The 18,818-nt window shown below is 41.6% G+C and overlaps 1 protein-coding gene across 2 annotated transcripts in view; it reads left to right on the forward strand.

Annotated features, from left to right (window-relative positions):
* The window catches only part of ESYT2 (extended synaptotagmin 2), a 144,009-nt gene extending 125,692 nt beyond the window's left edge, over positions 1-18,317 (forward strand). For both annotated transcript variants that reach the window (XM_083188994.1, XM_083188995.1), the window contains 6 exons: positions 1,819-2,192; positions 4,747-4,845; positions 5,175-5,306; positions 6,034-6,139; positions 8,949-8,998; positions 10,585-18,317. In XM_083188994.1, coding sequence (XP_083045120.1) covers positions 1,819-2,192; positions 4,747-4,845; positions 5,175-5,306; positions 6,034-6,139; positions 8,949-8,998; positions 10,585-10,630 — 807 coding nt within the window. In that variant the 3' untranslated portion in view covers positions 10,631-18,317. The remainder of the gene's footprint in view (positions 1-1,818; positions 2,193-4,746; positions 4,846-5,174; positions 5,307-6,033; positions 6,140-8,948; positions 8,999-10,584) is intronic.
* Positions 18,318-18,818: the final 501 nt, after the last annotated feature.

An 18,818-nucleotide genomic window follows, 5' to 3' on the forward strand; every position in this document is an offset into this window, starting at 1 on the left:
GTGCTTATGAATTGTTCTGGTACTTGTTTCCTAGCACGGCGCCCGTCGGGTCCCATTGCATGCCTTAACTTAAGGTATGCGATGGGACCCGACCGACTCGATTTTGGGGCTTTAAAGACGTTTTTAACGCACTTTGAAAATCGATCGCATGCCATTATAATGGCATGCGATACGACCGACCCGATTTTTACATCGGACCCAATGTAAAAATGGTCCCTGAGACCCGATTTTACATTGGACCCAATGTTTAATGCCCCCCAGACCTGATTTTTAATTGTAACCCACCCTGATGGTTATTTTATGTCAAATGCCCCCCCCATGTTAACGCCACGATCAACGTCAACCCGAAGCGTGGCGAGCGGCGGCGGTACGCGTCCTCCGACCTTTTCATACCCCACTATCCACGTCGGCGTGGAGTTGATTTTATATACCGAGCCCGAGGCGAGGGGACGCGTAATACGTCTGAAGTAATGCGCGACCCCTCGCAGGGCTCGCCATGATTCGGGCTCGGTGGCTGGCTACGCTCGCCACACTATATAAATTCAACTCCACGCCGACGTGGATAGTGGGGGTATGAAAAGGTCAAGGGATGCATACCGCCGCCCATCGCGGGCTCGCCACGCTTCGGGTTGACGTTGATCGTGGCGTGGCGTTAACAATGGGGGGGGGGGGGGCATACAATGAAAAATGGGGTCTGGGGGGCATTTAACATTGGGGCCAATGTAAAAATCGGGTCGGTCGGGTCGATCGCATCGCATGCGATTTGGTTGAATGCGATGCGATCGACCCGATTTTTGCGACCCGATTTCATACAATTAAAATCTGTGGCGCCGTGCTAGGAAACAAGTACCATTGTTCTTTTTTATTTAATATTTTATTCTAGTATACATATTGTATTTGTTTTGATGTATTATATATGTTTTTTTTTAGTTGTCTTCTAAAGAATTAGATTTAGATCTTTTAACCAATTGTGTCTTGTGTTTTCACAAGGGGGATTGACCTGCCAATTATTATAGTGATGGTGTAACAGGCTATTAAGTCCATTTTCCCATTTCCCCGACAATCATTCCCCGGATGCGCCGGTCAGCAGCCAGAGATGATTGGCAATTTGTCAGGAGAGCGTGAAAATTAAGCATGTTAAAAATCCCTACCCACGCCGCAGCATTATGGGTCTGCCCATGACACATAATTATGGATCTGCTCACCCCGCAGCATCGTGGGTCCAGGACCCTCTGTCGCATCATGGGCCCAGAACCCTCTGCCGCATCGTGGGTCCAGGACCCTCTGCCGCATCATGGGCCCAGAACCCTCTGCCGCATCATGGGCCCAGAACCCTCTGCCGCATCATGGGACCAGAACCCTCTGCCGCATCATGGGCCCAGAACCCTCTGCCGCATCATGGGCCCAGAACCCTCTGCCGCATCATGGGCCCAGAACCCTCTGCCGCATCATGGGCCCAGAACCCTCTGCCGCATCATGGGCCCAGAACCCTCTGCCGCATCATGGGCCCAGAACCCTCTGCCGCATCATGGGCCCAGAACCCTCTGCCGCATCATGGGCCCAGAACCCTCTGCCGCATCATATTTGTTTTGACCAATTTTCATCTCCTCTGGCAACCCTGGGGAAGCCACTTGTGAGACCTGTTACAACCAAAATATAGCCCTAAGTAGGAAACTAAAAGTGTATTTTACAGGATAATGTTTAGGATATGTTGCTGTGTCTTTACACTGTCAGTTTCTAGGATTCAGCTTCGTTTAAAGGAGAATATCCCTGGAATAAACTGTGTCCGTAGCATTTACTGGTACCTTCCTCTTTTAGATCCTCTATGTTGATAGACCTGTGCGATCTCCTGATGAGCAGTATACGTCCCAAGTAAAGAGGCCATCCATATTCAAGGGAAAATCTGCAACACCTTCAACCTCATCAGTTACAACAGAGACGCCGAAGCATCCACCAACACCAAAACTAGATGCTAATAAAACAAGTGTCAATAAGGAGAAAGAGAGCTCCCCGAGTGCTAGTCCCCAGAGACCAACAGAACTACACAAAAGCTCTTCCAACCTCTCAGGTTCCAGCTTTACATACTCTCCCTCACACCTGTCCATGAAAGAGCCCACTCCCAGCATCGCCTCGGATATATCCTTGCCCATAGCAACCCAAGAGCTCCGACAACGGCTGCGGCAACTGCAAAAGTAAGTTTGAGTCACCATGTGTATATGCTTCTGCTGTTCAGCAGATACTTACAAGCAGTTTTCACACACACAGAAGGTTATGTTTGGTCCACCAAGAGAAGGTTATGTTTTGTCTGCCAAGCCCATTTCTAGGTAGGTCATGGCTACTTGCACCTCTCAGGAGACTATAGTGCAGAATGTAGAGGAACCATGATGTGTGGGGAGATGAAATTACTCAGTAGAGGTGCAATGTCCTAGGGTAAACATCACTTCATCAATTCACTTTAGATTCACAAATTTCAGTAAATGGATTTTCCATTTTCAACCAGTTCAGACCTAATGTCTGCCTTACAGTATCTGCCAAACTGCAATGCGGAAGCGAAAACTGGTCATATGAAAAAGATAGGACGAGAGCTGCTAGGTGTAGGTCTGAGCTGGTGCCTTGTGTAGTCCTTTGGTGAAGTGGGAACAACCACGTGCCACACAGGGCAGCAAGTAACAGCACTAGGTGTACCATTCTCTTTCCTCATGTGAGTAATCACGCGAAAACGAACACAAGTGATCTACTAGTAAGGACACACTACACATCATTTAAGGAAATAAGGATTCTCCAAGCAATTTTGTTTTACTATAATGTATCAAGCCTTCAATATTACCATTATGCCTTCAAAAACAGGAGTGTAGCAAATCCAGCTGCATACTGTTCCCCGCAAATTGGTTAGAATTAATTTTTTTATCTATTATAGTCATAATCTAAGAAATATATAAAAAGAAAGAAATTGCAAGTCTTAACCATCTCTTTAATGAATATCATTTTTCAGGTGGTGGCAGATGAGCGTTTTTCTCCTGATTACCCAGTTTAAGTAGGCCTCATCTTATAGCATTGTATTGAATCTTAAGGTTCCCACACACAGAGTGATTCTCGCATTTTATTTGAACTTTTTAGTTCAAGTCGCATCACATCTAGTTCAAATGTTTATTTTACCTTGCGTTGATTGCTCCTGTGTAGTCCATATTGCAAGGCAAAATACCGATAGTATTTGCAGGCAGGTATTTCTGTACTACATTGCATCAAGTCTACTTCAAATCGCACCCAGTGTAGAGAATCGCATGCGATATGTACTTTACATATTCAAATAACATATTGTAGTCTCGTCCAAATCTTATGTAGTTCAAATAGCACAGTGTATAAAGTTCAAATTGCATAGCAGACTATGGGGCAGATGTATTAAGCCTTAACAAGAGATAAATGCAAGGGTGATAAAGAGAGAAAAATGTTCAGCCAATCACCTGCTAACTGCCATGTTACAGGCTGTGTTTCAAAAACTTCAGTAAGGAGCTGATTGGCTGGATGTTCATCTCTCCTTATCACACTTGTTAAGGCTTAATACATCTGCCCCATTGTATAGCTCAAATTGTACCTAGCACACATCTCACCGTGTGTGGGCACCATACAGCTAACAATGGGTGCTTAAGGCATTTGGTCTGACTAGCACTGGACGATATCATTAACAATATCGTTCAGTGTTTATCCCGCGTGTCATTCTTATTTTGTGGCACTGCTGATATTGTCAGCGATATCGGCAGTGCCGTATATCGTGCAGTGTGTACGGATCTTATGAGATCCTGTACAACGCCACCACTCAGGTCCTTTAAAAACAAATACATGTAATGTTCAGATGGGGATTAACAGTCCAGATGTGATGAAAGTTCACATCTTTTATTAGGAATAAATGACCATCTACAAGGTACTGGTCATGATAACAAGGGGTGTGGGTTTATATTGTGTAGGTTAAGCTACCAATAAGAAAACTGGCAGATGCATTAACCATATTGGCTTCTTAAATCATTTCTTTTTATTATAGATTTAACACTGTGTATCTTGTACTATTCTACATTTATACATTTATAAATGACAGAAAATTGCAGAAATCAATCATCTTCTACAGTTTATAGCCAGAACTATACTGGTCCCGAAAACGGTTGGCCCTTATAAACCACCAACATTAACATTATAATACGGAACAATAAGTACAGGTCGAGTCTCCCGTATCCGTAAATCCGTGATGTTTTTTGCCCCCATTCCCCGTTTTTTTTCCATACTTACCAAGTCCCCCGATGTCCATGGCGGCCTTCAGGATCTTCTTCAGCAGCCCCAGGAGTGCATTGTGTGAGCATAAACTCGGGCAATGCACTCCTGGGACCACTGAAGACGATCCCGAAGGCCTCCGTGGATGCCGGGGGACACTGTGGGACGTCTTGGGACCATCGGGACAACACCAGGGGACCAGGTAAGTATTAAAAAACAAAAGTATTCCAACAACCGAAAAAATTCCTTATCCAAAATGCTTTTGGTCCCGAGCATTTCGGATAAGGAATACACAACCTGTACTACATCTCTTTCATATCGGATACATACCCCAGATGTGTTATTAAATTAAAATGCTACAGATTGCAATATCATTTAAAAACAAAAAAAGCCTAGGATAAATAAGCTGCATACAATAATCTTGGCCTAGGATATGAATGTATACTGCGTGTGCCCAGCTGCTTATATCCTGTTTTGTGTTTTCAGTGGCACAACCTTGGGCCAGTCCCCTCTAGGACAGATCCAGTTAACCCTTCGGCACAGCTCTCACAGAAATAAGCTGATGGTTGTGGTACATTCCTGCCGGTAAGAGTGAAAAAAGCCGCAATATCACAAATTGAAATCGCAGATTATAACTATGTTAGAGAGCAATTACTGCTTGCATCTTTTCTATGAATGGCTGCTATGGGTGCCATTGAACTGTGTGGAAGAACATTTCTGTTTGCACGTTTGTGGCTTTTAAGCTGTTGCTTTGTATCCCGGTTTTATTACATTATTGATAGCATTGGTGCTTGGGCTATGACTTTAGTAGTAGATTTTGTGTATGATCATTGATAGTACAGTATGTCCAGGTGAACGATGCAGATACAGTGTACATTGGTGTTCCCTAATGATTTCTTTTTATTTATTTGTAGAAACCTAATAGCATTCTCTGAAGACGGCTCTGACCCATACGTTAGAATGTATTTATTGCCAGACAAACGAAGGTCAGGTCGAAGAAAAACCCACGTGTATAAGAAGACGTTAAACCCTGTATATGATCAAACGTATGTCCTCTTACTCTTTCCAGTGCAGTATTCATTTACTTATTGTATTACCACTTTTTAAATGAGCCATAACACCTCTAGGCACCACCTGCAATCTGCTGGGGTCTGCTGCTGCGTCCAAGGATGCAGCATCAGATCATGTGCAGGAACATCAGTCATTTGAAGGCAGTGAAGACATGACAAGGACACAGTCACTGGCCTCAGTGTGCCTAAAAAACGGGGAAGATATGCCACCATTTTCTCCAATGTTGTCCGTCGCTGTACCCTGCTTTGCTGCCAAACAGTGCGAGACCTGCACATGCTCAGTGCGTTATCCACACATCATTGGGTTTCAGTACATTTCTGAATGAGGCCCAGTAAGTGTTATTGCTGTGAGATGGAGCTATGAATTGAATGCACTCGTAAAGTGCTGAAACAGTTTGCTAGAGAGTCCGATATCTGCCATCCTGAAGTGGTAAAGTTTTCTATTTGATTCATGGTAATGGGAAAGCATAATGTGATTTGTATCCATTGATACAATACATTTGTGTAACTGTCAGACTATTATATTACTTTACATCACAAAATACATAATTCACGAGTACACATTAGAAATATTGCATACAAATCACTTGTATTTGTGTTGAAACGTAACACTTGTGTGGCTGAGCCCTCGCAGATCCGTTATCCAGTGCTCAGTGATTCCATACATCGCAGTGACACATTCTTTTCTGTGCTTGATTTTCAGCTTTGAGTTCAGTGTGTCATTGCCGGAACTCCAGAGAAGAACATTAGATGCTGCTGTTAAGAACAGTGGAGGCTTCTTATCCAGAGACAAAGGGTTGCTTGGAAAGGTGAGTTACCGTATCCAATGATTGCATACAGTTACAGGTGGTAGGCATATGTGAGAATGGAGTTTACACTTGCGCTGCCGAATCTATAGTGATAGCCTGTGAACCGTACTGAACAAAAGGACACCTGGACACACTTGAAATAATTATAATAAAGTTTTATACATATAATAAAACACAATAATAAAATTTACATATAGACAGGCAAGTACATTTAAAAAGCAGATGCGATCCAAATATAGTTTACTATATATTTGGTTTTGGATGACAAAATATAATAGAATTATAATGTGTAGCAAGTACCACACTCCAATGGGGTCACGAACTGGAGGTATTTAGAATAGATTTCTCCAGGAGCTAAATAAGCTCAAATGTAGCAGCCAGTCTGTTAGTAGCAGGGGTTAGGTTGTTAGGTGGTTGGGGGTATGCGGGGAACACAAGACAGAGCAGATGGATGTGAGTAAATGGGCAAGCTGCGTGAAGCCTGTTAGTGCATGCAACGCCAAAGAAGAACAGTCAGGAAACGCACTTAATCCTTTGTAATATGCTCACCCTCCTTGTGGTAGATGCTGGAGGGAACGGGGAGCCCGATGACAGGGAGGCTCAACCCGGTGCACATGATGGTGCCGCGTCCGCAGACGGATGCTCTGGTACAATGGCAATGTCGGGGAGCCCGGAGGTGCTGTGGCTCGACCCGAAGCAGGGGGCAGTGTGACGTCCGCAGATAGGGGCTCCAATAGGCTGTGGCTGATGTCTTAGCCGTAGGATAGAGTCCGGGTAGCGTTGGCTGAAGACGCTGTAGGTAGCTGCTTGCGGCTCAGCTCAGTTAGTAGCGTGAGCCGGCTCCAAGTCTGGAGATCGTGACCTCAGGAGTGGGAGGGCTTCAAAGCGGAAGTGACGTCAACGCGTTTCGTTCCCTAGGAAACCGGGAACTTTCTCAAGACAAACAGACTGGCTGCTACATTTGAGCTTATTTCGCTACTGGAGAAATCTATTCTAAATACCTCCAGTTCGTGACCCCATTGGAGTGTGGTACTTGCTACACATTATAATTCTATTATATTTTGTCATCCAAAACCAAATATATAGTAAACTATATTTGGATTGCATCTGCTTTTTAAATGTACTTACCTCTCTATATGTAAATTTTATTATTGTGTTTTATTATATGTATAAAACTTTATTATAATTATTTCAAGTGTGTCCAGGTGTCCTTTTGTTTAGTACGGTTCACAGGCTATCACTATAGATTCGGCAGCGCAAGTGTAAACTCCATTCTTGTATTTCTTAGTGAGACACCAGCAGTCTCATTTGCATTTGCTGCAGCTGGTAATCTAGAGTTTTTAAATTCTTGTATTTTACAAGCCACTGGTTAAGCTATACCCATTGCTTTTCTAACTAGCGCCAGGATCTGTGAATAGGGGTGGATCCTCCAAAGACCCTCCCACGTTCACAGGTTTCTTTTCGGTAGGCATATGTGAACCAGATTTTCCAGCAGTCCCAATCACATGTACACATTTTTTGGCTCATACACAAACAGCAATTTGGGGGTAATGAGGACTACTGTGATAAGATACTGTAGGCTTTCTGCATCAATATACTGTATGTTACAGCGTATGCTGCCAGTGTCATTTCACTGCTGCATCTGTATCTTGCAAAGGTTCATACTGTATGTTCCAGAGTACTAAATGTCTCTGCATCTGATAAATGGCAGTTTCTGTGGGGCCCATCAAACGGGATGCGGTCATTTGGTCGAATGCATTATGGTCGAATGTCATTACATCGAATCCATTAGGTCGAATTGCTAAAAGGTCGACATGATTCTAGGTCGACATGGGAAAAGGTTGAAATGATTCTAGGTCGAAAGGTCATTAGTTCGACAGGTCATAAGGTCGACAAGGTCATTAGTTCGACATTGTCTAGGTCGACATTCACAAAGTCGACATGGGGTTTTTCACTGTTTTTTGAGCCGACATGTGCTGACAGGCGGTATTTCATGCCCTACCATCCACTAGGGCGTGGTGGGAGAATAAAATAGTGTGCCGAGCGTAGCGAGGCACCGTGCCCGACGCATTGCGAGCGCAGCGAGGGGATGCAGTGCACTTTAAACTGTGTCCATGTCGACTGTGTTGACATTCAGGTAAAAAAACAGTGAAAAACCCCATGTCGACTTTGTGAATGTCGACCTAGACAATGTCGAACTAATGACCTTGTCGACCTAATGACCTGTCGAACTAATGACCTGTCGACCTAGAATCATTTCGACCTTTTCCCATGTCGACCTAGAATCATGTCGACCTTTTAGCAATTCGACCTAATGGATTCGATGTAATGACATTCGACCATAATGCATTCGACCAAACGATCCCAACCCCCATCAAACACATGCAAGAGACCTGTTTTGTTGTGTGTCTGGGGCCAGTTACTCATTATTCACATTATGTCATGCTTATGTGATGTAAAGCCAAAGTGTTCCAGATCTCCAGCACCAAGCATGTGGAGTAGATGTAAGGGCTGATAACTGCCACTGCGGCTTTCACATCCGTGAGAGATGGGGCAGTTTATATGCACATCCTAATGGGTATGCCTTAGTCATATAAGCATTCTATTGCACTCAGAAAGCAGCCACATTCTGACCTGAGTTATATTTAGAATCAAGCCCTCATTGTTTTTTTGCAGTTTCTGTACTGATTTCTAAATTTTCTATGTTGCGTCGTCAATCAAATTTGCCTGCACTTATCACATATTGAACATACTAAAAGCTGTAAACTGTAGAGGGGAATTAAATGTTTTATTTGCATTCATTTTACAGTTATTGCTGGACCTAAACTCCGAAGAAATTACCAAAGGATGGACACAATGGTAAGATAAATCTATTCTCATTAAGTTCCAAAGCACAAATACCACAGAGGTCACACAAGGACTCTGATTAAGGGGCAGACAAACGGAATCCTCTGGATGTGCTGCCAAATTAAATATAGTCCTAAGTAATAGAGGATGCTGATTATACTGCATTTGTTAAGCAGAACAGAACAAGTTCCATACTGTACGTCATTGTTTAAGTAAGGTGTCCACACTAGAAAGATCTGTGATCTTAAGATTTCCCTTGAGCTCCCCGTCAGTCCTGGACAAAAGATTTCTTGCAAAAAGTACATTTTGACAAAGCTTTATCTTAAGATTTCAGGAAAAAATATTTTCCCGTTGGTAGTATGCAAGAAAATTTTCTGTGTTGAGCTGTGCTGCTGAAGTGGGCTTCCCCGGAAGATTTCCGTGCATGCCACTGACATGTAGGTGGCATGCACGTCACTTGCCCACATTCACACGCAACCCGTCCCGCTGCTCCCCCCACCGATCGCCCAGTTGCTTAAATACCTGAGCACACTAACGTGCCCGGACACCTGGATACCCAAGCGCAACCAGACACCTGAGCACCTGAACACACCCAAACACCCGAGTGCAGGAATGCGCCCAAACGCCAAAAGCACAGGAACGCACCTTAACACACCACAAGCAGGAACGCACCCAAACACCCAAGGGCAGGAACACATCTGAAAGCCCGAGCGCAGGACCACGACCAAACACAGGAACGCAGCAGGGAAGATCAAATAATGAAGATAAAGATCCGCAGGAGTGTGCATTGAATCGTGATAGTTCAAAATTGCGATTGATTTGCGGTAAAATTTGTCCAATAATCAGCCCGGAAATCACATTATTGTGTGGGCACCTTTACAGTCTAACACTCTGATTTGAGTGTTTCATTTGTAAACCATTACTTCTTCAATGGAAAACATGAATGGGTATTCTAAGTGAATCCTACGGTTTTCTTTTATTATTTGTTACCTTTTTAAAGAGGAGCATTCAAAATATAGGCATCAATATAAGTCCTGATTCAGCATTTTCCAGAATGTGACAACGGTTTCAGGAATTCCGCATGCACAGATTAGCAAAAATCTGTGCTGGAAGCATGATTTAGTCCCATAAACACCACATTATTTATTATTATTTATTAACAGTTTCTTATATAGAGCAGCAGATTCCGTTGCGCTTTACAATGGTAGACAGTGATAATACAAACTGGGTAACAACAGACAGACATGGAGGTAGGAGGGCCCTGCTGCAAGCTTACAATCTATAGGGACATAGGAGGGAAACACAAGGACAGGCACCAGTAATAGCATAGCAGTCCCACCAAGTTACAAGTCCTGAAGAAAAGCTATATAATACATAAGTGCCTCAGAGGGTTATGCGTGTGGTACTTAAATATGATACATACTTTAAAAATACAGTATTTTGCATGCCATTGTAATAATCAGGCCTTGAGCTATATTAGAAATTGTATTGTTTGTTATTTTATATTAAATAAGGTGACCATCTGTTTCCTGTTTCAGCAAACTTATAACTGTATATAAAACAATTTGTTATGACACTTGCATATTTTCCCCCCACAGGTATGATTTGACTGAAGATGGGACGCGAATGTCGATTTCAAACTAGCCTATCACAGCTCCTCACAGCGCACCTTTTATCAGCAACTACATATGATAACTGCATTGTGCTTGCAAGATTTATCTATATATTTTTTTTATAAATCCATTTATTTCATAACCAGACTCGCTCATTTTTAACTTTTTACATTTTTTTTTTGCAGACTTTGGTAAATCCTGTTATTGAGCTTAATTAGCGATGCAGCGTTACCTTTTGTCTAATAATGTGCAATAGGGTGATATCATTGCATTAAATTCAAAGTATGTATATCCTTTTATAAACATGGTTAAGATGTGTTTTACTTTATGCAGGTGGAGATTTGTGTTTCACCTATATGAATCATGTAAATATATATACGGTTATATTTTGTATGCGCTTCCTTGGTTCAGTATTGTTTTGGACTGTTGGTTATAATGACATTCGGTTTAGAAGGCTCTGCGATGCTAACGCCTTGAACAAAAGGATTAGCATAAACTCTCCAGTGCTTTCAATTACTGATCCTTTTAGCTGTAGGGATTACAACGGCAGATTGTTGTTTGTACTACTGTTTCTATGTTAACGTAATTGATCCTGTCCTTCCTGAAGATCTCCTTTGTAATCAGATAGTCATGCAGAAGGCATAAGCAGCTGAAATAATTCTAGCTCATATTTAAAATTGTCCTTAGAAAAGAGACCCTAGAGAAGCCTGTGATTGGCCAGTATGCTGAGATTCAACAGAATGTTTACATAAAAAAAAAAAAACCTCTTGCGGTAACGGACGGAGCCATTTACATTTTCTAGTCAATTTCATTTTAGTATCATGATAAAGTAGGCTGTGAGGTCACTGGAACCTAGTGATGTTACTGAGTCTATAACCTTTCCTGCAATCTTACTCGCTTTTAATCATTTCAAAAGTTGCACTGTTTTAAATATTGGTTGCAGTCCCAAAAGAGTGGTCTATTTTCGTAATACATACATTAAATCATAAAGGGCATGCAATGTCAGATATAATCCACAGTATGAAGGTAAAATGCTTTGTGCAGTGTTAAGGCACTCGTACACTTATATGATATGGCCCCTTTTGACATGATTTCTACCCATATCGCATAATCGCATGACGAGTCATATCGTATAGGTTGTACCTTCCGATCTAATGTGTAGTCCTGTGCGCATTGGATCTAGAGATGGCCATGGCTGCCACAAGGACTTGTCAGATCCTGTGGCAGTCAATGGCACTGCATATGATACATCTTCTGCAGAAGGAGCACATACAGTGTATCGAATGCGATCCTGCCCCTGGCAGGTTGTTGGCAGAGTGTCCTGTGCGATACCTCGCAGTAGTGTATGGGCGCCTTTAGTCAGATCTGCAGCTCTGTGAAATAGCTAAATCTGTGTACTCCACTACAGACAGACAAAGCTCCTGCATATATTTTGGATTATATCTGATACAGGTCAAATATATGGCCCCAATTCCACTTCAGCAGTCAAGGGTAGTCCGTTGAGGAAAAACAGCATGTTAAAAATACCCAACTCTCCTATTCCTATAGTTTTCTGGTTAGCATTCGTGAGTTAGGGAAATTGAACATGTTGGTTTTCTCCAATCCTTTGGCATTGGCAGAACGGGGAATTGCCGCAATGTAGCCTAGATCTATGGGCCCCATAAAGGTGCCCACACACTAGAAAGATCTGCGATCTTAAGATGTGCGCATAAATTAGCCTTCAAATCTTTGGTCCGCCCTAGACCAAAGATTTCAGGCAAGCGCACATCTTTACCAAAGATTTTTCCTAAGATCCTGTGTGCGTTTCTATGGATCTTTTGTGCAGCACGTAAGATCAGAAGATTCAGCTAAAGATCCACGGGAGCGCGCATCGGACCGATATCGGCCGATTTTCGACCGATTATCGGTAAATATCGTACGATCTATCAGCCGATTTATCGTCAATCGGACAAAAAATCGTTCTAGTGTGTGGGCACCTTAACACTGTAGTCCTTTCAGTTGCCTGACATCATTGACCCCGCCCCTATATGTAAGTCCACCTAACCACACAGCACATTTTTGGAAAGTCTGCTGTGTTGGAAAATGGCTGCCACTTGCATCATAACCTACTTCAAAGCATTAAATCAGGGCATGGTGGACATATATATACTAAAGTATTTATTCTGCATATGCCCAGCTTTTCAGAACTATTAATAGAAAATTCTGATTTTACATGCTTATTAATGCTGACAATATCCTAGGCAAGCTCAGCTGGCAGTAACATAACAGGAGCAGCGCCCCCTACCAATATGGTATGTGCCTCGAGCAGTCCACACCAGTGGCGGGTACCTGCTGTGAGCAGTCTGCACCAGTGGTGGGTACATGCTGTGAGCAGGACACCCTTTCCTGCAGCCCCTTAGAATCAAGATTATCCCACCTAAATTAGGGTAGTTTAGAGGTATTTTTTTTTTTACATTTCCTTCTTCAGCACCAGCTTATTGCATTGCCATGTACAATTGAGAGGTCAGAGGGCCCTGCTCATATACTTTTTATACAATTATAATATAAGACCATTTTACAACACCAATACAGAGCTGACTGACATCTGCACAACTTTCTAACTGGGGCTTATCCTCCACTAATAAAATAAATATCTGATACACAAGTAGAGGAGATGAAGACCTTTAGCGTTATGGCAGCTAACTGTATATTTTAGTGATTCAAGTCTATGGTGTTTAAAACTTGGTTTATTTGTAACTTTAAATCCAGTCGCAAGCAGTTTGGCCTTTATCTTTGTTGGCAAAGTTAAAAACCACACAACTGGGCAAACCATGTTGCACCGCAGGTGTAAAGTGCAGAGAGAGTTAAAGTGGGGTGGGGTTTGTTCAAACTGAATTCTAAATTGCAGAGTTCAAATAAAGCGGTCTAACATCTGTGTTCTACATACAGAAGCAGACAATATTTACCCTGCACAGAAACTACAGTATATAAATGCATTTTCTTCCCTTCTATTGCAACATGGTGTGTTCCAGACATAGAATTACTTGCTTTTTTTTTGCATTACTGGAGCTGGCCCAAAAGTACACGTCTTTTGTTAACTAATTGCTATAATAGTTGTATTAGCTGAAGCACAAATTATCACTGCTGATATGTAGAGTATAAAATATACTTATGTAGCCAATCATTTTTTCTTTTTTTTTTTTTTTTTTTCATTCTGGAATTTTACAGGAGTGTAAATGCTATCTCCTGGTTTGTAATATGCTGGTAAACTCTGGGGAGGAAGCGCATGGAAAATACAAAGGATGATATCTCTACGTATTTAACTGACAGATATGCTGGTTGCAAAGAAAACCAGATTTTTGGTTTAAAAGTAAACCAGCATTAAGCAGAATAGGCACCTGCACATAGCAGAGGGGTTGTCTGATCATATGCTATAGTAAGATCACAGGGCCTCATGTGTCATTGGTGCTGCTCATTCCTGACGAACCGATTGTCCGATGACCCTACTGTGTCTGCAGCTGCTGCACCCTTTAGGAGAGCCAGGCTGACGTACACTACTCATTTTGGGTCAATGCTTATAGTTAGACAAGCACAGCATCATTAAGTGGAAAGTATTTGTTTCATTTCAGTACACAATACAATACAGGTTGTAGGATAGTTATTGTCCTAAAAATCCTCAAATACCTATTCATTTACTGGATCTTAGAGAAAATGAACCCGTATAAGGCACTCCAAGCACAATTTCAGTACCCCCACTTTAAGTGGTGCTATAAAAACAGATAATAGGCTGTAATAATGTGCTTTCTACACAAACAAATGTGGGGGTTAGAATGCATAAAAAAATATTACTATCATACAAAATACATTGTTTTGCGGAATTCTGTGTACTGTACCAGCTGTTTTAAGGACCATGTGATATATGTCTCACATAGTGGGCCAGAAGTACTAAGCTTGAAAAGTGATAAAATGGAGAGTGATAAACCACCAGCCAATCAGCTACTACTTGCCATGCCACAGGCTGTGTTTCAAAAATGTCAGTTCAGAGCTGATTGGTGGTTTATCACTCTCAATTTTATCACTTTTCAAGGCTTAGTAAATTCGGCCATGAATGTTACCAGTCAGTATATGGTGTATACACTTTCTTCACCTCCAAATTCACCCCCCCCAAAAAATATATGTTTTTGGGAGCAGTAAAGTTGTGCAGCATAGTTTTTAGACTCAACTTATGGGAAACCCCTTAATCAAACATTGTTATATGTTTGACATATATAAAGGTAAAAAGACAACATTCCATTTTCTTTCTATCACAAGTGGCCATTGTCTTGTTATGAAATAAGTCTGTTTAATATAAGGAGCACTAATTGTGGAAATGTGATCTGAACAGTTATATAAAGAGTATATACTAAACTTCTAGACTGCATATTAACCCCTCCCAAAAAAATCCCAGTACAGTACATAAGGCATGTAGTCATCATGTCGAGAGTCAGAAGATCAACACCACAATGACGACATGGTTAAAATGTCAACAGTCAAAATGTTGACCATAGAAACTTATGGGTTAGGCTTGGAATTGGTTTGGTACAATATGCACCTGATGACATTTTCAACATGTAAACATTTGCCAGTATTGACATTTAGCAAGTCCACTTTCTGGTTGTCAACATTCAGAACATTCGCAACACAGGTCGACATATGAAAAGGTTGACATGAGGTGTTTGTTTTTTTTTTTTTGTTTAATTTTAAATTTGGGACAGTAAAGTGTGCCAAGCGCTGTAGGAGCGGTGCAAAGCACCTGACCCGAAGCATGGTGAGCAAAGCAAGCCATGTGAGGGGACACCGGACACTATGGGGGAATTTACTAAGATGTTTATTCTACTTCACATGTGATGTTGCTATAGGCAACCAATCAGAATCTACTTATTTTTTTTAGCACCTTATAGAAGATGGTAGACAAGATCTGATTGGTTGCCCATAGAAACCTCACATGTGAAGTAGAATACACATCTTAGTAAATGTCCCCCTATATGGGGTCTAGGGGCTCAGGTGTCCACATTGACACCAAAAGAACATGAAAAACCTGAACTTTTCATGTGTCGTCCTTTTGCTAACGTCGACATTGTGCATGTCACACGTTTACTGTCATCCTAATAATTTTCTGTGAGCTATACCATGCCCACATTCCAGTTACAATGAGCCTGCCTACATATTGACTGTCAACATTGTGATTGTCAGCAAATGTATCGAAACCATTCATAATGGATATATTGAGGCAAAATGACCTCACTTTGCCCCAACATAGAGGGAAATTTACTAAGATGGACGTCTTGTTTCATATGAAGTTTTTCATATGGGCAACCAATCAGAATCTACTTATTTGTTTAGGACCTTCTACAAAATAATTGTATCTGATGGTTGTCCATAGCAATCATCCCATGTTAAATAGAATTTCTGTGTGTATAATCTGCAACTCATTCTATAGGTATGTCACTTACCTGAAGGTACAGATGGAGCATCCCTCTTCCTTGCAGGGGCTGGTGGTAGATTCTCCAGCCCCCCGCTGGAAGGGGATGTGAGCGCACGTCCCCTTACAACAGAGCTCCCCCGGGTCCTCGCCGCCGGTCCCTAATGCGGTCAATGAGCGGCGCTACATCTGTAAGGTAATATTGCACACAGTGCCTTAATATTTATTCTTGGAGCTAAATTAGTTATTTAAAACAAAATAATAATTGGTCTGCAGATTACTAACTAAATCTAACTACTTTTGAGGGGCTTATAAAACATTGTCCACATTTATAAATTCTACTTTTAGATGCATATGGGGGTATTCAATGAGTGCCGATATTTCCAAAAGTCAGAAATATTGTCACTTTTCCTCGATAATCGATCAAATTTACATGCACCTATTCAATCTAGGTCAGATAGCCGTGGATCAGAGAAACTACCCCCTAATTCGGTGTCCATTTTTGCTAGTGCAGATTCAGCTTTTGAAAAAGTCGAATCTGCATAGGTGAAAACGGCTGCTAAATTCGGACGCTAAATTCACAATAGTTTTTCTACGCATTGAATAGGTGTGTGCCAATATTTCCGCCAGTCGGAAATCTTAGCACACATTGAATACCCCCTATAGTTGGGCAGTTGCATTGATTAATGTCATATGTGGGGCTTGGAGTACTATAATATACATTAATTGCATTTGAGCACTCCTTAACCCTTTTTAGCGCCAAGTGTATTTGTCAAAATAGTTGTGAAAAACGCCAAGCAAACATTTTTATTCATTACAATGACCTATAATGTTTACCTTATATGGGAAATATAATTTTTTTTTTACACGTTTTTTTATTTGAACTTATATAACAAATGACGCTGGCGTTTTTAGCGCATATTTTGAACATCTCTCACAGATAAGTTGGCACTGAAAGGATTAATGATTATTAACTTAGAACGCCCAGGGATAATTCATCCAAGAAATGCTTTAGTATGTAGATCAATACATGGAAAAACAGGGACATGTCCAGGGAAAAAATATCTTTTAAACCTTGTACTATGTCTGGGAAATAGGGATCGTTGGGAACTATGTCCATGTATCATATATACTGTAAGTGCACATTTGGTAGAACCCTGATTATCCTGGTTAAACAAGGGAAGAGTTTGCATGGATAATCAAAGTCAATGTTAATCCAAAAATGTATAGTGTACAGTATGTCCGATGCAAGTTTTGATTGCAATTTGAGTAAATATTACTGAAAGAAACTGTTTATAGTGAATATGTTGGATCTATAGAGGTGCAGTCTGGCGCACACTACTGTATAGAATTGACTGTATTTATACTACAGGGATAAGAGGTTTGTAACCATGGTTAATATGCCCTTATAATCGGTTTTCTACTGGATGTGGCAAACGGTACAATAACTTGGTGAGAAGCTACAAAATGTCATTGGATGTGTAACAGTGGATTGAGCATCCTGAAATTTTATTAGGGACCTGATTTCTGTCGTGCAATTTTACGACATTTTACTTTACCGTCAGTATTTTTTACATAAAGGCAATATAATTATTTTTTTATCCCCTTTTATAGCTTCCCACTAATCTCCTAAATTATAATTTATTGCCTTCGACCAACACCGTCCCAAAAGTGTCACATTTGTTAAGGCGCTATAGCCTCACAAAACTATATGTGGCAAATGATGGTTCCTAAACTGAAATAATATCGCACTTGTTAAAGGTTTTCTGGTTTTCATTACATTACTACTATATTAGTAAGTCCTTTGTACATAGTAGGCAACTAAGATGTAGGCTTATGCTTTAAGTGTGAGGGTTAACTCAACTTTCAGTGCCCCTCTTCTCCTGTTGGGCATGCTGGGAGATTCACCGCTGTATATTATACATTCTCTGCTCTACGAGAACATTTGCAGCCTCTAAGCTAACAAGACTTTTTTTCTGTTGCTTTTCTATGCTTCAAGCTTATTGCCACTGTGGCCATTTTCTGAGTACACCTGGCCCAGAGAGTCTTTGATATGTTATTATATATTTATCTTGTGCCTTAAATTACTAAGTGTAAATGTATCTTCATTATAAAAAAAACAAATGTTTACTGTATTTTTGTTTATGGAAAATAATACATGTATATAAGTGTTGCCGATAGCAACAAACCGATTAGCCATATAAAGAGAGCATGAAGTCCAGATATGAATCGGTGTACCACTTGGATTTGGATTCAAAAATAAAGAGTTATATTTGTGCGTCTGAGGTTTAATACCTGAAAATAATGATATGCACACATGTGGCTCGGCTTCCACGCAGCTCAGAGGTGGCACAGGATGGGTCTTATGCAGAGCAGTAGTCAGACGATATTGGTATGCACACATGTGGCTCAGCTTCCGCGGAGCTCGGAGGTGGCACAGGATGGGTCTGATGCAGAGCAGTAGTCAGACGATATTGGTAAGCACACATGTGGCTCAGCTTCCGCGGAGCTCAGAGGTGGCACAGGATGGGTCTGATGCAGAGCAGTAGTCAGACGATATTGGTATGCACACATGTGGCTCAGCTTCCGCGGAACTCAGAGGTGGCACAGGATGGGTCTGATGCAGAGCAGTAGTCAGACCATATTGGTATGCACACATGTGGCTCAGCTTCCGCGGAACTCAGAGGTGGCACAGGATGGGTCTGATGCAGAGCAGTAGTCAGACCATATTGGTATGCACACATGTGGCTCAGCTTCCGCGGATCTCAGAGGTGGCACA

Source organism: Crinia signifera, chromosome 5, assembly GCF_055691185.1.
Source record: "Crinia signifera chromosome 5, ASM5569118v1, whole genome shotgun sequence".
In the NCBI taxonomy this organism is placed as follows: Eukaryota; Metazoa; Chordata; class Amphibia; order Anura; family Myobatrachidae; genus Crinia; species Crinia signifera.